We start from the raw sequence: 22,692 nt of genomic DNA, 5'->3' as shown, positions 1-22,692 counted from the left end.
ACTAGTCTCGACCAAAGGCGGAAAAAGTCAATCGAAAACAATACAAAACATACCTGATTTTGTGACGTCACGAGGGACATGTGAGGTGCTGTTGCGTCCCCTCGCAGAGCAGCGGCAGAATTCATGTTGAGATATGACGACGTATTGGAGTCGTTGTTCGCATTTTTGCCGCCACAGCTCTCGTATGCAGCCGAGGCGGCAGACATGTACACCCATGCCTCGTCTGCCCCTCCTCCAGACGAATTGAGAGCGGCCGAAGTGACGACAACACTGGGATTGTTGTTCGGATTCGGCATTTTATTGCTGCAGGAGCTGTTTTGATTGGCAGTAGACTGCATGAGGTGTTGGTGAGGTTGGGAGGAGAAACAATTACTCAAGTTTAGAGGCAGGGCCACGCTGCTCTAAATCAATCAAAACAGGTTACAACATGCGTAGAAAACGAAACAGCCAACATTCATTTCAGGCAGCTCGCTCATACTTTATACAGTGTCTTTTCATGGCAAAATTTAGCAGTAATTGAGATAAATTTGCTTTCACTAGTCTTTGTCTTCATAATTAAGCAAAAAAATTTACTGTCTTCAAGAAAATTTTTGGAAATATTTTACGACATCTATTTTTAGCGATTTCGGGAGTGCGGTTCGGAAGTGAATTCTAAGACCTGGGAAAACCAAAATAGCTGACCTCTAAAAATAACTTACAGAATCTATATATTTTTTGCAAACAAACTCCGGAACAAATTACGAGCTGATCAAAATGAATTATCATATTTTTTGTTGCAAATTATCGCAAAAGGTTTTAAAATGAGGTCAAATTTAGAAAAATTTATTGGCTTATTTTTGGCTTTAAAAACGTTTTTGCTCTATTGTAAAATCACTCAATTAAGTTTAAGTTAATTAAGCGTAGCCAAGAGACAGTTGAAAAAGAGTCAATGAACGCAAGTAAACAAACAATCAGAGAAAACTGGATCAACGAGAAAATTTTTTGTTTACTATATTCAACCTTTTTAGCCGAATAAAGAGAAAAAGCAAACAAAAACAAAAAAAATTGAAATGGGAGTACAATTTTCGAATATAACGGGCTTTTAAATTGCGGATATGCTCAAAAATTGTCTAGAAGAAAGATCAGATGGTCGTCGCCAATTTCAGCCATCATGTGAAAAAGTTGATTACGGGTAAGCCAAGAATGGATGTCGTAAAATATTAGGGAAGATTGGTGAGGTGGTCGACCTCCAAGAGCCACCCTTCCCTAGAATGATCATAAAATAATTAAAATAACTTCCAACTACAAAACTTAATAAGGAAATAAAGCTGAACTAAATGGTCACATACGCCTTTTGCAAACTAAACTAACGTGCAGGGAAACGAGTAGTACTAACATTGCCACTACATTCACTACCAAAAGGGACTCTACTGATATCTCCTGTCACGATGATATAGTTATTATGTTGCTGTTGTTGCAGCCTCTGTGAAGGCACTCTGTGGGAAGAGCCCTCCCCTGCTACTCGCCCCAACAAGCCACCTATAGACTGCACACCTCCGCTATTGGGGGCGGCTGCCATAACACCCAGGTGCCCTCGCCCTCCCCCTGCTCCTGCTTCTGCCACCTGTTGGGGGGCATATTGGTGTTGTGGCGGTGGCTGTTGTATGAGATGATGATGATGCTGCTGCTGATGATTATGATGCACGGTTGACATGTGGCGTCCGAGGTGGTGGGGCGAAGAAAGATTCTGAGGAGAGGTGGACAACATAGAATGACGAAGAGAAGAGGACGGAGAGAGAGAAACTAAGTCTACTGATGGTGCTCCTGCAACAGCCAAACAAAACAAACAGTCTACAAACTACTACATAAAACATGCTACCCACATTTACCCAACCAACAGCTCTTTTCTTCTCTAAGCCTTCCTCAAATCACCCGTATGTTCCGTTTTCTTCGGGTTAGATTACTGAATCAGTAGTCGAGGACATTCGAGTCAGTCGGACAAAACAATGAAAACGAACTTCGATCCGTGCGATGCTTGGCTTAGAACATTGGCTCATAGCAGTACTGATTCAATTTCATTAGACTCAAATATCACCGGGGCCTTCTTAGGCTTCAGCACTTATGAAAACTAGCTTCTTTTTTCAAAACATCATCGGATGCTTACTTCTGGCAATTTCCTACGAATGCTTCCACTCATAACAGAACACAGAGGCGAAGCTGCGCTACGCAAACACGAGTAAAACATAGTCATTAAGAGTTGCACAAGTGTTTATGAACAAGGAAACCTAAAAAAAAAATCTTTTTTTTGAAGCTAAATTCAAAGAAAAATATATCATCATTAGGCTCTTGACTTTTTGATTTCACTTTCGATTAGATTTCTCCTAAAAAACTAAAAACTCGCGTTTTTTCGTGGTCTTTACACTTTAGAAATCGGAATTTGCCTTAGCAAATGGATTAGACTGCGAACTTATAAGGAAATCCAAAGTGAATCCGCCGAAAAATAAATTTGAGCGTGAACAGAGACTTCTGCATGAACAGGCAAAACCAAAGAACAGATGTTAAACAAACCGCCATATCTTTCAGCCAAAACTACATCGAAATAACGTAAATTACATCAGAATTACGTGAAAATTGCATAGCAATAGTGAAAATTGGTTATGTTGTACAAAAGTATTAATTTTCGGCTTGTTGGAAAGGCAACCTTATTTTCGGTGTGTTGGTCCGTCCTTCGGCTTGTTAGCCTACGACCATTAAAACAACCAACAGATATTTGAAAAATTGTAGATCAACAAATAAAGTAAAAGGTTGATAGAAAATTTTTAATATTATTTTTAAAATTCAAACTTTGATAGTATCACTCAAAATGTTTAAACTGTTTGATTTTCAAGAATTGGCAATTTTTTCCTAGAACTTTCTATTTTTTAGAAGAAACTGAATCAATAAAAACTTTTAATTTCACTGCGAATTCAGAAATTGAAGTCCTTTTAAAACTAGAAGTCATTCACGTTTTTCGTGACTTTTACACTTATGCAGTGCGAGTGGCGTTTGTCGTTTTTTAACATAAGAAATGAACTGAACTTACGAAGAAATCAAAAGTCAAACCGCGAAAAATCAAATTAATCTAAAAAAATCATGACATATATACTTGAGAATTACCTCGTTCTTATACACTTAACAACCGAAATAAAGAAATCAATTCTTTAACAGGTAAATTTGGAAAAAAAAGAAATGAAGCATTTACTTTGAATTATGAAAGCCCAAGCCGCGGGCATTTTAATTGGAACTCACAAGCTTCGGCTAACTCATTTATGACTTTTTATGAATCCAACATGAAACCGCACTCAATTAAAAACTATTTATCTTTCGGGTGGTCAAAAAATTCGCAGGACAACACCGAAATCTATAGTTCAATGAAAATTCTTCAATGATTGGTGGGTATGATAGAAGAGCCAGATCACAAAACGTCCAAAAGTAATCATTAACTCAGAGAGACACAAAGTGGAGAAACTCTTTTTAACTTAGAAAACACTCAGAAAACCTCTGGTGATAAGAAACATCTCCGAGATAATATTTTGTGCAGTCATGGCTTGCAAACTTAGTTTTTCGAATCTGCACAGCCGCCCCTCGCAACGCACATGCTAGATCTACTCCTGTATAGTCTACTAATTAATACAACTTTTCCATCATTGCGTCTTCATTTATAAATACAAAGATAAGATAAGCAAAAAAGACAGAAAAATGGAAAAGCTCAAAATTCCAAAACACGGGTGATGAAAAAAAAGAAAGACTAAATGCGTGACGGTCTTCAACTAAATCTTGATATACCGAATCAATGTATAAAAATTTTGCCATTAATTAGGTTGGTTCGAGATCCAAATGTGTTAAGTAGATGGAGCTCCAAATTTGCAACAATACGACATACAAGCAAAACTCTTGCGTGGGATGTCTAATGTTGCTCTTCTTTTATACAATTGAGCGCATGTGGAGGTCTTACAGGCTTTTAGATGATTAAAACACAGAGGCAAAGCGGAGCTTCGCACTACTTGGGATATAAGATAAGAAAACAGCAGTGCAAGCAAGCAGACAAAAAAAGAAAGCCACAAATTTGAAAAATGAAAAACAATTTCAAAAAATCACAATTTCAAAAACTCAAAATACGAAGAACATAGACCAGAAAAATATATAATTTTTCCCCAAACAGTCAGATTGGCGAATCGAGAGACGTCTGAGAAGCAACAATACGGATCTCTTTAACTATCTCAAAAGGGGAGGGGGAGATTCGTTACCAGGTACAAAATTCGCATTTGCTAAACCGCCGTTGTATTAGTTCATTATAGGGGTGGCAATTCGCTACTAGGTACCAAAGGGGGAGGATAGGAAAACAGATCCAACAATGCTACTCCAAAACCAAAAGGTTTCATTTCATGTCTATTATAGTGTCGAGGAAGCATGTAGAGCAAATTAAGTCTACAGTGAAAACATTACAAAACTTCCTTTTCAAAACTATTTCGGTAATTGGAAGTATTTTTATCTGCAGCGAGCTCAATAATTCAGCTCATTATCTCACAATCAATTGAATCTATCAGCATATTTTTATTTTTCAAACAAAACTATTTTTTGGTTCATCTGAGAGGAAAAAGTGTTGCTTCCTGGTGAACTTTACAAAAATGAACAAGTTCAGCAGAGGTTTCTTTGTCGCATTCGTATCTAGTTGTGTTGCAAAAAACTATTCAGTTTGAGAGACGAGAAGGAAATGCAAACAAGCAATGCTTCTTTCTAACGCAGCAAATCTAGCTTCAAAGGTAGACGACAGACGGAAAAAGGATGCCTAATCGTTGAAAATTAGTTTGAATTATATTTAAGTCAGGTTTCGTCCTTATTTACAATCAGAAGAAGCACTCCGTTACAGCCACTGACATTTCAAATAACTAAAGATATTAAAGTTTCCTCAGTTCGAGGAGGACTGCCCAAAAGTACTGTATATTTTTGATATTCGATAGTGGAGTTTGCATTCCTTTTAACAAACGATAAAAGGCTTTATTCTGAAACGTAGCCAGCAGACATTTGGAAAGAGTCGATGAACGCAAGTAAACAACTGACTACAAAATTTAAATTTTCAACGAAAAATTAGGTGAAAAGTTATTTGAATTTCTTGAACAATTTAGATCAAAAATTAATCCAATTTTAAAGAAAACTCGTTCAAATTAATAAACTTTCTATTTCATTTCACTGTAAACCTTTTTAAAAAATCATCTTTCGAAACTAGATGTCGATCACATTTTCGTGACCTCTTCATGCTTGCTGGTCGAATGTGGATTTCGCCTTCCTTTTAACTAAGGAAAACAACTGAACTGAAAAAGAAATCGAGGGTCAAACCGCAAAAAAACAATTTAAGCCTGGACAAATTTTAAGACTTTTCCTTAAAAAAACATCATGAACTATACAAGCGTCTGAACTACCTTCATCGAATCTTAAAAACATAGCCAACTGACAGTTGGAAAAGACTAATGAACGCAAGGAACTGAAAAAACAACTGATTTGTTTTTTTTTTTTCAAAAAATTCAAGTTTTGAACTTCGAAAAAAATAAATGGCCTTAAAACTTTTTGAATTTCTAGAACAAAGTATGACTGTCAATTTGTAGATAAACTTAACCCAATTTGAGAAAACTGAAACGAATGGTCAAAATCTATTTTTCGGTGGAAAATCAGATAAATAAATTCCATTTTCTTCCTTCATACAGAAATAAAAAAGAACTAACTTATAAGTAAATCAAGTCAAACTGCAAAAAAAATTAAACCCGAATTAATTATAGACTTTTCCTGAAAAAAACCATCGCGGCCTATTGTGGAGTTGGTCTTACTTTCATAAAAGAAAATGAACTGAACTTATTACAAAGAATTCAAAGGTCAAACCTCAAAAAGTAAATTTGAGCCAGAACAGAAGTCATACTCATACAATTCAAAATCTTAATAACAAAATCCTAATTCAAAATCTCAATTCAAAATAAAATAACAGCTGAATCCGAATAATAACCACAAAAACGCGTGCCACTTTTTAAATAAAATTAACCCATTTTGAGAAAACTTGATTTACTTCGGCAGAAAAGTCTGAAATTTAAAAACTCAATTTGAAAAGTTACAGTCAAGCTCTACTTTTCTCGCCATTTGTACTTTTTTAATGGAGATCTGAAGAGCCTTCATTCAGCAAATTAAATTGGATGAGAAAGAAACCAAAGATCCAGAAGCTTATAAAACACATAAAATGTGTTTCCTTAAAAATACGAAAAAAACCACCAGACCTCAATAAGCGGAAACTGCTGTTGTTCATGGACACTTAAAGACAAATAATTACTACCGTGTTTGTGGGATGAGTATTACTTTTTCTACACAAAAGGGAGGTTGTTCTAATCTAACAAGGTGCAATATTTTACAACCATTTTAACAGCGACTAAACAGCTACTCTTTTCTTTCAGCTCCTATTTGCAACTCACTCTTCGTTCGGTCCGCCAAGGCGACCAAGATAAGCGTCTAAATTCTGAAAAAGACCACCTGAATTTCTACTGCTTTTTGGAGGAAACAATTACTGTGATTTTGGATGGACGGTTTATTTAAATTGGTACAAGTCAAATTGTCATTTCTAACCGTCTTCCATTCCCGTTGCGGCCATTCCGTTTGCCGCCACGTAATTCCCACCCATAAACACTGCCGCCGATGAGCCAGGACAAGCGCCTTGTTGCTGCTGCTGCTGTTGATGAGTCATCATAACGTGCATGTCTGCATCGTGAATGGGTCCTCCTCCGTTCACATGGTTGAGGCCGCCGCCGCCACACGTGGTGGATGCATTTGAAAGTGACATTATCCTTGCTGAGTTGGTTTCTAAGTTGGGGTTTCGCAACTGCCGCGGTGTCTGCTGCTGGTACCCCCCAGAGGAGAGATCGGGCAGTGATCCCCCCGGATGGTTTGGGGAAACGCCTCCCTGACACGCAGTAGTGGAAGCCATGTTCTGGTTCTCATTTGGAGACAACATGTGAAGAGTGTTTGGATTCAAGTTGCTAGGAGGCCTAAAAATTAGGCTACTCAAATATATCATCTGATTTTTTTAAACGCAAATCGATTCCAGATAGAAACTTTGAAGAACATAGCCATCAGACAGTTGGAAAAGTCAATGAACTCAAGTAAACAGAAAAAATACTGACTTTTGAATTTTCAAGAAAAAAAGATGGCCTTTAAGCTCTATGAATTTCTAGAAAACATTAATGTTGACACTTTTTTGAATAAAAAAAAACCCAATTTGAGAAAAATGAACTAATAATTATTTTTTTTCGCTGGGAAGCACACTTTCGAAATTAGAAGTCGATCACGTTTTTCGTGACCTTTACACTTTTACTGTTCCATAGTGGAGTTTGCCTTCCTTTCAACAACGGGCATGAAATGAACTTTGGAAGAAATCAAAAGTCAAACCGTGAAAAAGTAAATTTGAGCCTGACCAAATTTTGAAAAAAAAATAAAAAAATAATCATCCCGACCTATACGAGAGTCTGAACTACGTTTAGGGACTCTTAAAAAGTTCACGATCAAATTAACACGAAGCAGAGGCTGAACATAAATCTTTTCAGATCGTTGAGACGAGAAGCTGTTGCTTTTGACCATTAAGTCACGCTCTCATGCTGGTTGTGGTTAATTTCTGAGCTCGCAAATTTTGTTTGAACCTCAATTCTGATATATTGAGCTTTAATTCTGATATTAAAGGCAATTGCAACTACAATGAAAGTTGCTTACAGCACGACAAAACCTGAGCAGATAAACGAAAGTCCGACCATTCAAATTTTTCCGAAAGAAAACTTGCATGTACATACATATTCAAAAAAAAAAGAATGTCCAATCAGGTTTCGAAACTAAGATCTTAGGGTGAAAAGGCGACATCATTACCTCTAGGCCAACTGCGCAGGAGCCCGGAAGTTGTTAAGACTCAATAACGAAGTAAGTTGAAAATGTGTAAGAAAAGTTGTTAACGCGAAAAAAAGTTCCCGATTACAATACACTTGCTTTCGCAAGTGTAATTATTCGAACTTATTAATCAATCAATCCTGTTAATACATGCACAAGTATAATTCTTTGGGCCAAACGAAGATCGTCCACAAAAAACAGACGGTGTTATTTTCAGCTGTGCATAAGCTTTTAAAAACCTTGCCGTGAAAATTCCGAAATTTGATTAAAAAATACAGAGGCGAAGCGGAGCTAGATTTTTATAAGATTGGACTAAAAGGCTGAAGATTTTTAAACATAAATAAGGTGACATCAGCTCATGCAGCTAAGAAGACCGAGATCTGTTAATTCAATTGAACCATTAATCTGCCCACTCAAAAAGATACCGAAAAATGGCCAAAGAAGTTAAAAACTTTGTCAATTCCCAAAAGCCGTAACTTTCTACTAGAATTGTGGTGTAGACCTTTAAGCTGAGACAAAACCCTTAACCTAAGAAATGGCAGGGTATTTTCAACAAAAGTCAAGAAGTTTCCAAAAAGCGAACAAAAACACAAACAAACTTTCCGAAACTATTTTTCTACAAAAAATTAGGGCGTAAATGCTTACACCGGGAAAATTATCAACACCTGTTTTTCGATTGATTCTTTTAAATCCATTTTTGGCAGGGTAACTTTTGAACAAAACGGTCAAATTGTAAAAAAAAAACTGTCTTTTTGGGGCCATATTTTAATTTAATAAAAATCGAGGGCAAAACCGTTTGTGTATAGAAGATCTCCAGTTCCAAATTTCTTCACTGAATCAGTAACGCCAGATATTCAAAATTTTAGCAAAAAAAAAATGCGAAGCGTCTCAAAAAAAATAAAATACAGAGGCGAAGCTGAGCTTCGCGCCACTTGCGATACGAAACAAGAAACTGCTAACACCGCTAAGTCGAAAACAAAATCAAAAAAGTCGAAAAAACTAGTTCATTCACAATGAAAAACGCTAGTTTTGAAACAAAAACGTGCCAAAACAAAAGAATGTAGAATAAGCATAGAAAAAAATTCCAAGCGGTAACAAAGCCGAACAGACCTTGGCAGAAAAAAATTCAACAAAACTAAAAAAAATGTTCATGTCTCCCTCAGTCTCAACTTACACACAAAAACTTTATCCGCTCGTCAAATAAACAAAATGAGACCACTAAGTGGATACCTTTTAAGCCGAAAAAATATAAAACCACAAAAAAAGAATAAAAATAGACTAAAAAAAGTTACTAATAAAAAAATAAAGAGTAAATGTTTTTTCCAAAAAAATTAAGAGTAAATGTTTTAACAAAGAAAATCTCAACAAGTGCATGGAGACAAGATTAAAAAAATCAAATTGACTTGGCGAAAAAATTGTTTATTCAGCTTATCAATTGTGCAAACATCGGTTTTTACAAAAAAAAAATTCTCACAATTGACAAGTTACAATCTTTTTCGACCCAACATCTTAGCCAGTTCAAAAGAAGTGGGGGAAAATCACGCCTTTCAAAAAATTCATCCAGCATCTGAAACTGTAAATTGTCTTTCCGAAGGATATGCGAACTATCGTGATTTACATATCTATCCTCAATAGAACGCGAAAAGGAGACCCAATTGTCTAGCTGCAATACAACTCTAAACTGAATTAAATTGCATGCAAGCTATTATATAACTCTGCACCTAAAAAAAATTTAACTTGAACAAAGCCTGAAGAAAAACCCTCAGCCTAAAATAGAAAATCAAATTGAAACATGGCTGTCTTATTTCGCAATTGCACATATTGAAATACTACCTTTTCAGGTGCTTGTTTACTTGGTGGGTCCCTCAAAAAGGCTGTGGTCCCTAATAAAAACAGAGGTACAGTATTTGGGTTAATTCACACAGTAAGCATCTTAATTTCTCTATTTCGATAACACAGCTGGCATAATTAGTTTAGCGGGTACGACTAAACTAACTTCCGAAAATCCTACTATATTTAACTTCACTGAAGAGAAACCAAAGTTGTTCATTACACACATTCTGAAACCCCGTAACCTTCATTTTCAGTTTACCTGGCACCGCCTTCATGCGACTGCCTTCACAGAAAAATCGTACCAAATTGTTTCACGTTCAGTGTTGTTGGCAAACCGGATGACAATTGGTCAAATATCGAAAGCAACTTTATGAGTTAGCATCTTTGTTGAGCGCATCCTAGGAAAGCCAAATCTGCGACGGCTTTCTCCTCATCAAAAAATGTCTTTACGATCTCTAGAACCTCACATAACGTTTCGAAAAGTTCTCGAAGCATTTGTGAAATTGCTGCGCAGAGCCTGACCGAATGACAGATTATGACCTTTATCTACGAAAATTTTTTTTAGCATGAGACCGAGCACGCATTGGAATTTCTAACTGGCCTTAATAGTCTGGTAGAATACGCAATGATCGGCAAAATGCTGGACTTGCAGGAGCAATGAAACCTAAGAGTGAAAGAAGAGTTGCTACGTCGGCCTTCATTACTGTTGGAAAATAGGAGTTACCTTCAATCATCACTAGGAAGCGGGAAAAAAGTAAAAACTTTTTTCTCTTTTTTACTTTAACAGCGCTTATTGAACTTTAAAAAAGTTAGAAAGGAAACTATATATTTGCCTTAGCTTTAGGCAGAGAATATTTAAAACGTCTTATTTCTGAGAACTGCAATTTCTAATTCTCTAAGAAATTTCCATCCACATTCAAGCTGCCGAATTCCTTTATGCTTCAATAACATCGTTCGAACTCGAAAGACTTTTCAGTCTGCTAAAGCGAAAACTAGATGATTGTTTATATATATATTGCGACGGAAAGTGTGCAAAAGTACATTTGTTTATGCATTTACACTACCGAAATTGTAGCTTTCTGCACTTACTTTTTTATTTAAAACTTTTTTTGGCCATTTTGAAAACTTAAGAAAGTAATTTTTACGACCCCAAATTTACTTTTTTCCACTTCCTAATCATCAGTAATTTGATCTCTCATACGGTAGGCAGACCGTCCGCGCTAATATCTCAAAACGCAAATTTGACTACTTCTCGTAAAATAGATAACCTTTTAGGACATCAGCCCTTGTCGAAGTCCAGTCTTTCAAAAATTTAATGCACTAAAGCTCGCATAAATCAGACACAGAGGCGAAGCTGCACTTCGCATACACAAGCAAAAATATGACCGACAACGCTACTGGAAAAACTGAATGATCAATACTTTGATTCAACAAAATTTCTTAGATGACTCACGCCAATTATGAGCCTACATAATTGCTAAGTGAAGCAAGCTAATTATGACGCACTAGAAGTACCAGTCAATTTGAAAAGAAATTAATCAATTAACATACCTCAATTTATAAAGCGGACGCATTTTAACTAGTATACGAAAAAGTTCATTAAAAATCCGATCTTACCCAGGTTCGAACCCTCTTATTTTGCTGCTGGTCTCCTTCCCTACCCCTACGCTACAGAACCATGATACTTTGAAAAATCTCAAATTTCAAACTTCGAAAAAAATAGATTTCTAGAACAGTTTATGATTAGCGCTTTTTTGACAAAATTAACCCAAATTATATCAATAGGTAAAATTATATCAATAGGTAAAAAGTTTATTTCGCTGGGAAACAAGATAATTCTATTCCATGTTCAGTTGAGCACAATTTAAGATTGGTGTTAGTGCTTTTTTGATAAAAACTAACCCCATTTGAGAAAAATGCACCAAAAGATAAAGTTTTTATTTCGCTGGTAAATCAATTCAATTTTCAAAATTGGAAGTCAATGAAGTTTTTCGTGACTTCTACACTTTCGCTGTTCGATAGTAGAGTTTTCCTTTTACACGTTCGCTGTTCGATAGTAGAGTCTTCCTTTTAACATCTTTGCTAGAAAATAAATATCAGTTTGAGAAAAAATAGTCCAAGTCACACGGAAAATGAAATGAGTGACGTAATGACGAACGATATTCAACAACTCTGAATCTATTGCGATAATCATTGATCTGAGCTTGATCAAACTTTGAAACATTTTTTCCTCAAAAAAGCGCAAAAAAATCATCAACAACCTATATAAGTGTCTTCACTGCGTTTATTGACATTTAAAAACGGCACGCAGAAACATGAACTACTTGTTGTTTTAAAAACGAGGAAAGAAGACCCAAGTGCCAAACTCCAACAATAACTCTCACTGACTTGAATTGCACGAAAATTATTTAATATCTCGTCAGCTGCGGTCAGAATTGAAAACTAAAAAATAAAGCTTTCGAACAGACCAAAAACGAAATTAAACAAGCAAAAAGAATCAGGATAAACATAGATTTATCACAATAACTACCTTATTTTGCCACTGACATGTCCACTAAATATTTCAATTTTCATTTCAACCAAATCTATATAATGTTTATAAACTGTTTTGAGAACAACACTTTTTCAACCTCCCTTTTGAAGTTGAACGCTTTGCAAAAAAATCAAAACATAGTCAACATGTGACTGGAAAAGGTTCAATGAAGGAAAGAAAACAGAAGAAAATGATCAAACTGGATTATGATTTTTATTCCGCCGGGAAATCGGTGAACGAAAACCCACTTTCGAACCTAAAGTCGTTCACCTTTTTTTCCCGCCATTTGCGCTGTCTAAATTGGAGAGCATACTTTGTCTCCATTTGTAGCGAACGAATTTGAATTGAACTTAAACAGAAATCAAGCCAGTTAGAACTTCAGAAGAAAGTCAAATTGCAAAATGTCAAACTTGTCATCAAATTTTTAGCGAATTCTTCAGGAAAAAAAAACAAACGCACGACGTAAACAAGTGTCTTGACTTCGTTCATTAACGCATAGAAAGCGAGCGCATATTAAAATATACCATCTACAACTACAGCAAGATATTCGCCAAGTAAGATTTTGCCAACAAAAATCCACTGAAGTTAACGAACATTTCGAAAACTGTTTATGAACAAGGAATCATATCCAAAAAAAGGTATAAAACTTTTCAGTTTTTGAGCTTCAAAGAAAAAATATATGGCATTAAAGCACACTTCCAATTCAAAAATCTTTCATGTTTGAAGACAGTTGAAAAAGTATCAATGAACGCAAGAAAACAAAAAAATCGACTTAATTAAAACCAACTTCAAAATTCGCATTTTAAAGAAAAAAATATATGCTTTTCAAGCTCTTCGAATTTCAACAATAGCTTATGACTGACACACTTTTGATAAAACGTATCCCGATTTGAAAAAAAACTGGATCAATAGAGAGTTTTTTTAAAACCGCTGGGATATCTTAAAATTAAAACCTACTTTCAAATTAGAAGTCGTTCACATTTGTCATGTCTTTTATTGTTCGATTACCCAGATTGCTTTCCTTTTAGCAAAAGAAATGAACAAAACTCAAAAAGAAGTCATTCTACGAAAAATCAAATTTGAGCTTGATATTTTTCTGCAAGAAAAACCATCACCACCTATTAAGTTAAAACCACTTCGTTCTATTACACTTGCAAAAAATTGGCAAACGGCAGTAATCAAATTTGCATTTATCAGAAGGTTTGTCATGAAGCTTTGCAAGTAAGAGTCAAGTAATTAAACGACTTTATGCTGCACAATGATGAATATTGGTAGTTTGAGAGTCATATGAGAGATATTGTCCATACATACCTGGGTATATTCATGGCCGTGGCGGTGGCCACTGAATTGTTGTGGTTGAGCATGGGTGGTGAGGCGATAGTGAGTGAGTGCTGTCGTGTTCCGGGGGTTGCCGGACTGCCAGTGTCGGGGGACTGCTGAGCCGAGGAGTCCGGGGAGGGACTGGAGTGGTGCATCCTATGTGAAAATGGAGGGCCGCTATTTATACATCACACAGTTCAATGCATAAACGATCAAAACAAAGAGGCTAAGCATAAAAATATCAATTTATAGACAAAAATCAGGAAGACGGAAATCATCACAAAAAACTTGGTGAAAACTCATGGAAACAGATTACGTGCATCAAAATTATTTTTTTTAAAATATTTTAGTCATCAGAAGCCCACTGAATTGCATTCTCGTACCAATTATAAAAACAGTCAGATATAATAACAATCAGATTTTAAAAATGAGACATTTAATTCAAAAAACTGAGGCTCCAAAACATTTTAACATAGCCAACAGACAGTTGAAAAAGAGCCAATGAACGCAAGCGAACAGAAAAATTCTGACTTGTTTTTTTTAAATAAACCTCAATCTTCGACTTTCCCAGAAAAAAAGTTGCTCTTAACGCTCTTTGAATTTCTAGAACAATTTTCAATATTGACACTTTTTTGAGAAAACTAAACCAATGGGTAAATTTTTATTTCGCTGAGAACTAGTTTTGAAACTAGAAGTCAATCACGTTTTTCGTGACCTTTACACTTTTACTGTTCGATAGTGGAGTTTGCCAACCTTTCAACAACAAAAAAATCTGCTGATCTTAAAAAAAGCAAACTTCAAAGCGTGAAAAAATAAATATGATCCTGAACAAATTTTTCCTGAATTTTTTTTAAATCATCGCGACTTACATAAGAGTTTGAACTCCGTTCATCGACTCTTGAAAATAGATGCCCTTAAAGCTCTTTGAATTTCTAGAATAACTTAGGATGGACAATTTTTTGATTCAATTAACGCAATTTGAGATAACGGCATCATAAAGTAAAATTGAATTCCACTTTCAAAACTAGAAGTCGATCAACATTTTCGTGACTTTTACAATTTTGCTATTAGATAGAGAAGTTTTCTTTCCTTTTAACAAAGGATATGAACTGAACCTAAAGAGAAATCGAAATTCAAACCGCGAAAAAGTTAATTTGAGCCGGAACAAACTTAGACTTACTGAAAAAACAAACGAAAAAAAAAACTCGAAACCTGTTTAACAGTTTGAATTACACTAATTGATTGGTGAAAACGTTTTTTTTTGCTAAAATTCGTGGCACTAAATCAACATCAGGATCATTGAGGATATAACTAGAGCCTAGTTATTGTTTCCTTATAACTAAGAGTGAATTGGAAAAACAAAATGAAGTGAAGTTAAAAAATCACCACAAAAAACTTTTCTGCTATAGGACTAAAAACCAAAAAAATTACACTTCTACAAATTACGTTAGAAAGTATAAAAACAAATTCGAAAAAGAACGCTCGGCAAGAATTCCGGCAAAAAGTGGGACAAATAACATGAAACAAAAAAATCAATTTGTTTTTTGAAGAGCATTATAGCCCTAGAAACAACGACAACGCATTACGAAAAAAAACTCTCAAATGAGGTCTAAAAGCTGAAGAAAGAAGCTATATACTGAAAAATTTCTGGGATGTTAAATATCTGCTCCCTTATAGGAATACATCAGAAAGATTTTCAAATAATGTAAGAATTGTTTATAGCCATGCTGAGTCAATTAAGCGTACAAAATAAGCAGAAAAACAATAATCTGACAATTAATTCTTTTAAAAGGAAAGTTTTTAGTTTGCAAGGAGAACAGGTCGTGACTTGAAACTAACCTTGATACATTGCCAACCAAATCATGATTTTAGCTCTGCGCGAAATGCTAATACTTAGACACTTAACTTTATGGCGAAGCTGCGTTTCTAGGAAAAACTGCAAAAGTACTTATAAAAAAACTTAAGAAAAAATACAGAATTTCCCTCTACGGGAACCGAACCTTATACGTTAAAAATCAAAGACCCGTGCCCTGCTCATCTGTCCCACTGAGGCTTAACGAAACGGAACAACCGTCAATCAGAAACCCGAAAACATGCAATTCAACTGCCAAAACAACTCAGCGAAAAATGATAGCAAAATGAACATTTTAATTGCTGGTTAGATTGAAAAAAAATTAGACTTCGTAATATAACACAATGCTCGCAAGCATAAATATAACTCAACTCATCGTATGATACAGTGATTCTGTTTGAAAAATTTTTAACCTGAAAGAATTGTGTTCCGATTTGATAACGCTTGCTAATCCAGTCTAAATCTTCTCGAAAATAATTCAAAGCTCAACGGAAAAACTAAGCATATCTTTGATAGCAGCATAAGCAACTGCCAACAAAACGCAGGTAGACGCCTCTTGAGCCGAGATTAAAGAAATGACATAACAAACTGTTGTCCAAAAGTTTTTGAGCTTTCAAGTTATGAAAGTTTGACATTTTACACCTCAAAAGACCTTTTTTTGCCAATAATAATCATTTTTTGTCCTTCAAACGATACAAATTGTGTTGACTAAGCCAATAAAACATTTACCGAAAACATTAGGCCGAATAAAGATCCAGGGCAAAAAACCAAAAGGAAAATATACGAAGTCGGGGCTAGTAAAAATAGAAATTACAGGAGTAAATCAACAACATGCAACTACAAGGAAAAAAAATCAAAAAAATCCGTGATGTGTCAACTAAGCCGACAAAACACAAACACCAAGCAAAGTTCGTCTTTTCAATTTTTGCTGGTAGTATTCTGACGAATTTTTTCAACAGAGAACTTTTGATTTTTTTTGGAATCCAAATCCCTCATTAAAACTACACTTGACCACTACGAGCTTGTTTAAGGTAGTCAAAACGGGAGGAAAAAAACACCATACGCCATAATTCCTTCTCTTCATTTAGTGAAGTATTCGCACCAACTATATCTACTGCGGGAAAGAGTGTGGGTACTAACGATTTCATGATTTCCCTGTGGTAGCTGGTCATCATCTGCTGATCATCTGACATTTTCCTCTTGTCGCCCGCTCTGCCTGTTGCCCCCGAATACATGCTGCGATTGGAGGGGGACTTAGACTTGGAGAGGGAGAGCCGAGGAGCAGGTCCCGGACCCCTTTCGGAGCCGAAGGGAGCTCCGGGGACCATCGGCACCCTCCTCGGCTGCGAGGCACTTTCGTATAGCCTCGAGTCGGATATTGTCCTACAAAAAAGAACATTCATTTCATCAAGTATCTAAACATGCATGTTTTGTACGGTGGTAGTTCAGCAAACCGATCTCTAATAAACCGAAAACGAGTGTACCAGATAAGTAAACAGATACTCCACAATCAACGCATCATTCAATTACAATCACATGAATTCAAGTCTCAGATTTGTGCAGAAAGTTAGTTTTCTTCCCCAATACAAAAACTTGAACAAAATTTGAAGTAAACTGGCTCTTTTTATGAACCTTCCAATATTTATTTTTTCATTTAAGCTCATGAAAGATTCTAAATCATAATTACGTAATTCGATTACCTCATCTGGTAAATATCTGATACTCGCTTTACTGAACGCATCCCGATATGATGTATTAATGACAAGAGGACTATAATTGACTACAGGAGCTCCGACCGAGAAATTTGTAGACGCGTGTAAGTCGATTTACTTTTTTGAACAGACTTACTTAAGTTAACTAAACATCTTTCGACTTTCGAACTTCGAAGAAAAAAACATCACGCTAAAGCTCTTTGAATTTCAAAAACTTCTTATGATTGGCATTTTTTTTCTAAGTCATACATTTTAGATAAAACCGGATTGATAAAAATGTTTTCATTCTAGCGGAAATTCAGACAATAACAGTTCATCTTTGAAACTTGAAACATTTTAGGTCATTCGCGACCTTTACTCTTTTGCTGTTCGAAATAGTGAAATTTGCGGTAATTTTAACAAAGGAAATGACCTAAACTTGAGCATAGCCAAAATACTGTTGGAAAAAAGCCAATGAACGCAAGAAAACAGAAAAACTTAAATAGTTTTTTGAAAAAAAATTTAACTTTCGAATTGACAAAAAAATATATGCCTTTTCAGCTCTTTGAATTTTCAGCCCAATTTATGATTGGCACTTTTTTGATAAAATTAATCCAATTTGAGAAAAACTGGATCCTTAGGTATTTTTTTTATTTCGCTGAGAAATCTGAAAATTAAAACCCGCTTTCGAAATCAGAAGTTGATTACGTTTATTGTGACCTTTAAACTTTTGTTGCTGAATAGCTTGTCTTCCTTCTAGCAAATTAATTCGAGTTGGTCTGAAAAAAAGTCCAACAGTGAAAGATCAAACTTGCAAGAACCAATTTTCCCTGAAAAAAAACAAGTTGACACAAATATTGAAGCAGCACAAATATTAAGTGTAGAGACATGGCTAGCACTTACCTCCTCCAGCTGTTGTCGTTACTGGTTGCCCCTCCCCCAGGGGGCAGCAGGTAGCTACCGTAAGGCGAAGTGTCCACCTGCAAATCAACACAAAACTCATCAATTCATTCTATTATAGAGAGTTGCAAAAAGTTCGCACAGACAGAATTAAAAAAAGAGCAACCGTTCCATTTTGACAGATTTTTGCACGCAATTTTTTTTCAGACAACCTTGCGCCACAAAGTCGGCCTGATAATTTAATTTTTGCATGCAAAGTTTTCCCAAAATAAGTTGCTTTTTTAAATTAATTTTGTCTGTCCGAACTGTTTGCTATTGATTACAAATTCCTGCAGTGTGCCAGCGCGAGCCTAATCATTTGTAACGAACTTTCGCGTTCATGACTCAACAACGAAATGAGTTCAAATCTCGAGTGGTTGCAAACTTCACATTCAATATCACTTCTTGGAGCAAATGTTTGACCAAAAATCGGTTTCAAGAGAAGCAAACTTCTAATTCACTACTTCTAATTCACTACTTCTAATTCACTACTTCTAATTCACTACTTCTAATTCACTACTTCTAATTCACTACTTCTAATTCACTACTTCTAATTCACTACTTCTAATTCACTACTTCTAATTCACTACTTCTAATTCACTACTTCTAATTCACTACTTCTAATTCACTACTTCTAATTCACTACTTCTAATTCACTACTTCTAATTCACTACTTCTAATTCACTACTTCTAATTCACTACTTCTAATTCACTACTTCTAATTCACTACTTCTAATTCACTACTTCTAATTCACTACTTCTAATTCACTACTTCTAATTCACTACTTCTAATTCACTACTTCTAATTCACTACTTCTAATTCACTACTTCTAATTCACTACTTCTAATTCACTACTTCTAATTCACTACTTCTAATTCACTACTTCTAATTCACTACTTCTAATTCACTACTTCTAATTCACTACTTCTAATTCACTACTTCTAATTCACTACTTCTAATTCACTACTTCTAATTCACTACTTCTAATTCACTACTTCTAATTCACTACTTCTAATTCACTACTTCTAATTCACTACTTCTAATTCACTACTTCTAATTCACTACTTCTAATTCACTACTTCTAATTCACTACTTCTAATTCACTACTTCTAATTCACTACTTCTAATTCACTACTTCTAATTCACTACTTCTAATTCACTACTTCTAATTCACTGGCCCCTATGCCTCGAACGGCGCAATTGAAAAATTTGAGCCCGACGCCCCTTGCTATACAACTAGCTACTTGTTATACAAAATATGTTGCAGAATTAAAGCGTTAAAAATTCACATAAACAGCAGCGCCAAATTCATATTTATGAAAAACCAAAAAATTACAAAAGTAGTACCTTGCCAAACATTCCTTAACACAATTATGTTTCATAAAGGCACACTCGACCAACTCAAATTAGGCAATGAAACATTTGTGAAGGACGAAAAGCGAAACATCTTCAAGGACAAGAACTTCATCGGACTTGTTTGCAATATAATCTCCCAAACTAACTGACTGATTCATAATCAAACATATCAAAAAACCTATTCAATTTTCTGCGGAGGATGGAATACCTGCAAATTGCATGACATCCATTTTGCACCTTTGGAAATCAAACATCTATGTACCTCGTATTTTGTTTAAAATTAATTTATTTTGAGAAAAAGGTGTATTGAACTTTCAGTTTTTTCGTGGTGTTTGTCCTGTGAGTTTAGATCCACAGAGTATGTTGACTACTTTTGTTCAACAACTTGACTAGACCTTACGCTACAGCAACATGATTCAATTAATCCACCCGCCTACCCACTTTTGATCAGCTTTTCTTTTCCCTCCAAATCCAAACGGGCCTGATTTGCTTGCTCTTCAATCACGTCCTTTATGACCCATTTAGCCCGCTTCTATTTACTTTTAGCCCATTCTCTCCGGCCGGATATTAACTGTCTGCATAAACTGTGATGCTACAATGGAGATATAAGATGGCATTGAATCGAAATTAGAGCACAATTGAAACTTCTTTCCAAGCCAGATGACGATGCATTTGGCACAAACACATCCCGAACACATGAATTGATACCAACAAATCTTTCACAGCTAGTACAACACTGATAATTTTGATGAGGTGCTTTTCAAAAAGTACACTTCTCTCAGATATTTTCTCAATTTTTGAGATCATTCAGATACCACAGGGCGATACAAAAATATTTGCCATAATGACAAAAAATGGCATGTGAGAAACCGCCACTTAGTCACTGTTTTAGGTCTTCCACGGAGAATCGAAGCTGAACTCGCAAACAACAGCACAAACGGCGGTAAAACTTTAAAGGCTTGAAAAATGAAAGAAACTAAAACAAATTAGCTTGGAAAGGGTCTAGTGGCAAAACTATTGGGGCCAATGAGCTTGACTCAATTAAATTGAGAATGATTTTGATAAGCTTTCAAATCTGGATTAATATGCTGCGCTCATGTACTTCGCACTTACGCGTTGCACATCATCGACAAGGGTAAAAAAAACTTTCAGACAGAGGCTAAGTTGCACTTCGCATACACAAGCAAAAATATGATCAATAACGTTTCTGGAAAAAACTGAATGAGAAAAAATTTGATTCTACAAACTTTCTTGAGTGACGCACGTCAATTATGAGCCTACATAATTGCTAAGTGACGCAAGCCAATTATGACGCATTAGCAGTACCTGTAAATTTGAAAAAAAAAAGAAATTTACCAACTAACACTCCTCCAATAAACGAGCGGACGCATTTTAACTAGTATACGAAAAAGAGCATTAAAACCATCCGACCCTGTCCAGGTTCGAACCCTCTTATTTTTTTGCGGGTCTCCTTCCCTATCTCTACGCTACAGATCCATGATACCTTGAAGCTAAAGTGCTATTTGTAATACAATAGTCTGTGTTAATATCCTTAGCATTGGCTGTACTTAATATCTGGATCAAAATGACACATTTGTGGCAACAATATTTGCATCGCAACATTATTTGCGACTTAGGTTGGAAAAAAGAGTTTTGCTTGTGTATTTAGTGCACTAAGATCAGTCCAACAAATTAGCAATTTTAAAACTTCCAAAACTACACATAACATGATAGCAGGTGGAATTTCCTTTCAAGCTTCATATCTTCAAAACATGGCCAAAAGACAGTTCGAAAACTGTAACAGAACAAGAGAATCAAAAAATGATTAAAAACTTTTTAAAGTTTCGAAGAAAAAATACATCACGTTGAAGCTCTTTGGATTTCAAAAACAGTTAATGATTGGCACTTTTTTCGTTGAAATGACCCATTTGAGAAAACTGGATCAAAATGGTCTTTTTCTAGTGCATTGGGAAATCTAAACAAAGCCAACAGACAATTGGAAAAAAGTCTATGGACGCAAGAAAAATATAGTCCACTTTCGGAACTAGGAAACAATCGAAACAATTAAGTTATTACGTTTTATCGGGCCTTTACTTTTTTGCCGTTAGATAGTGGAGTTTGCTTTCCTTTTAAAAAAAGTAAACAGCTAACTTAAAAATAAATCAAAACTCCAACCTCGAAAAAATAAAAATGAGATTGAACAAATTTTTAGACTTTTCCTGAAAAAATCATCACGACCTATGTAAGAGTCTGAACTATGTTCATCTAATCTTAAACATGAAGTCCATTTTCGAAACTAGAAAACAATAAAGTTTTTTGTGCCTTTACAGTTTTGCTGCTCGATAGTGGAGTTGCCTTCCTTTAAACAAAGGTAAAAAAAAAACGAAATTCAAAATAAATCAAAAATAAAACGGCGAAAAAAATAAATTTGAGCCTGAAATTTTAAAAAAAACTAAATAATCGCCACGAACTATGTAAGAGGCTTCTCTACGTTCGTCGACTCTTTTTTAAAAAAACGTTTTTGATTCAACATTGTTACGCAACTTTTTTGAATGAACATTTTGGCACCCAATTGCCTGCACCAATAGAAATGCTTAAAATACATTTCAAAATAGAAGTAGCTGAATCTTCATGAAACTAAGTGCTGTGGTAAAAAAGCTGAATAAAAGTAGACATGAAAAGCTTCAGCATGAAAACACCAGTTTTCAAAATGACCGTTTATGACCTGAAAGAAATTATCGAATATTTCTCCCCGTGCATGGGCGGTGCCTTTGACCCAAACGGGCAAAAGTAATAGCTGAAAATATATTTGTAAAATGACGAAACTTAGAAGACTAGAAGTCTTCCGAAACGGAAAAAGCCTAATATTCGTTTCAATGTCATAGTTACTCGTTAAGGTAACACATAAGCGAAGCTGCATTTCGCAGACGAGCAAAAAATGGCAAATAGAAGTTTTCAAATAGCAAAAAAAGCAATAGCAAAGTTAAATAAACTGAAATATGCAAAAATAAAACTTTAGTCTACTGCCTAAGCATGGAGATTACTGCCTTGGAAGTTAAGCTTAATGCACATCCTGCCTTCAAACGACAGCCACTAAAATATTGGCAGGTATTTACCAAATACCAGCAAGACAGACACTAAATTTGTCACTTTTGAGAAAAGGGCACTAACTATGCGACTTGAGCTAGAAAGAAGGATTCGTAGTAAGATTTTGCTTCGGTTGAAAAGAAAAAATTCGAGG

At 35.4% G+C, this 22,692-nt stretch overlaps 2 protein-coding genes across 3 annotated transcripts in view; one reads left to right on the top strand and one right to left on the bottom strand.

Moving 5' to 3' along the window:
- LOC134853382 (uncharacterized) overlaps positions 1-22,692 on the top strand; it is a 540,493-nt gene that overhangs the window by 435,167 nt on the left and 82,634 nt on the right. The window lies entirely within an intron of this gene.
- Positions 1-22,692, bottom strand: part of LOC134853330 (uncharacterized) — an 87,661-nt gene that overhangs the window by 56,198 nt on the left and 8,771 nt on the right. Inside the window, exons 4-9 of one of the 2 annotated variants that reach the window (XM_063869315.1) lie at positions 18,059-18,135; positions 16,605-16,847; positions 13,604-13,768; positions 6,622-7,040; positions 6,471-6,514; positions 54-401 (exon numbers count right to left, since the gene is read on the bottom strand). In XM_063869315.1, the coding sequence (XP_063725385.1) occupies positions 54-401; positions 6,471-6,514; positions 6,622-7,040; positions 13,604-13,768; positions 16,605-16,847; positions 18,059-18,135 (1,296 nt within the window). Of the gene's footprint in view, positions 1-53; positions 402-1,375; positions 1,804-6,470; positions 6,515-6,621; positions 7,041-13,603; positions 13,769-16,604; positions 16,848-18,058; positions 18,136-22,692 lie in introns of both variants that reach the window. The other variant, XM_063869306.1, reaches the window with a different exon arrangement.

The sequence above is a fragment of the Symsagittifera roscoffensis genome, chromosome 1 (assembly GCF_963678635.1).
Source record: "Symsagittifera roscoffensis chromosome 1, txSymRosc1.1, whole genome shotgun sequence".
Classification (NCBI taxonomy): domain Eukaryota; kingdom Metazoa; phylum Xenacoelomorpha; order Acoela; family Convolutidae; genus Symsagittifera; species Symsagittifera roscoffensis.
The sequence above is the reverse complement of the archived record's forward strand: the minus strand, read 5'-3'. Positions and strand labels throughout refer to the sequence as shown.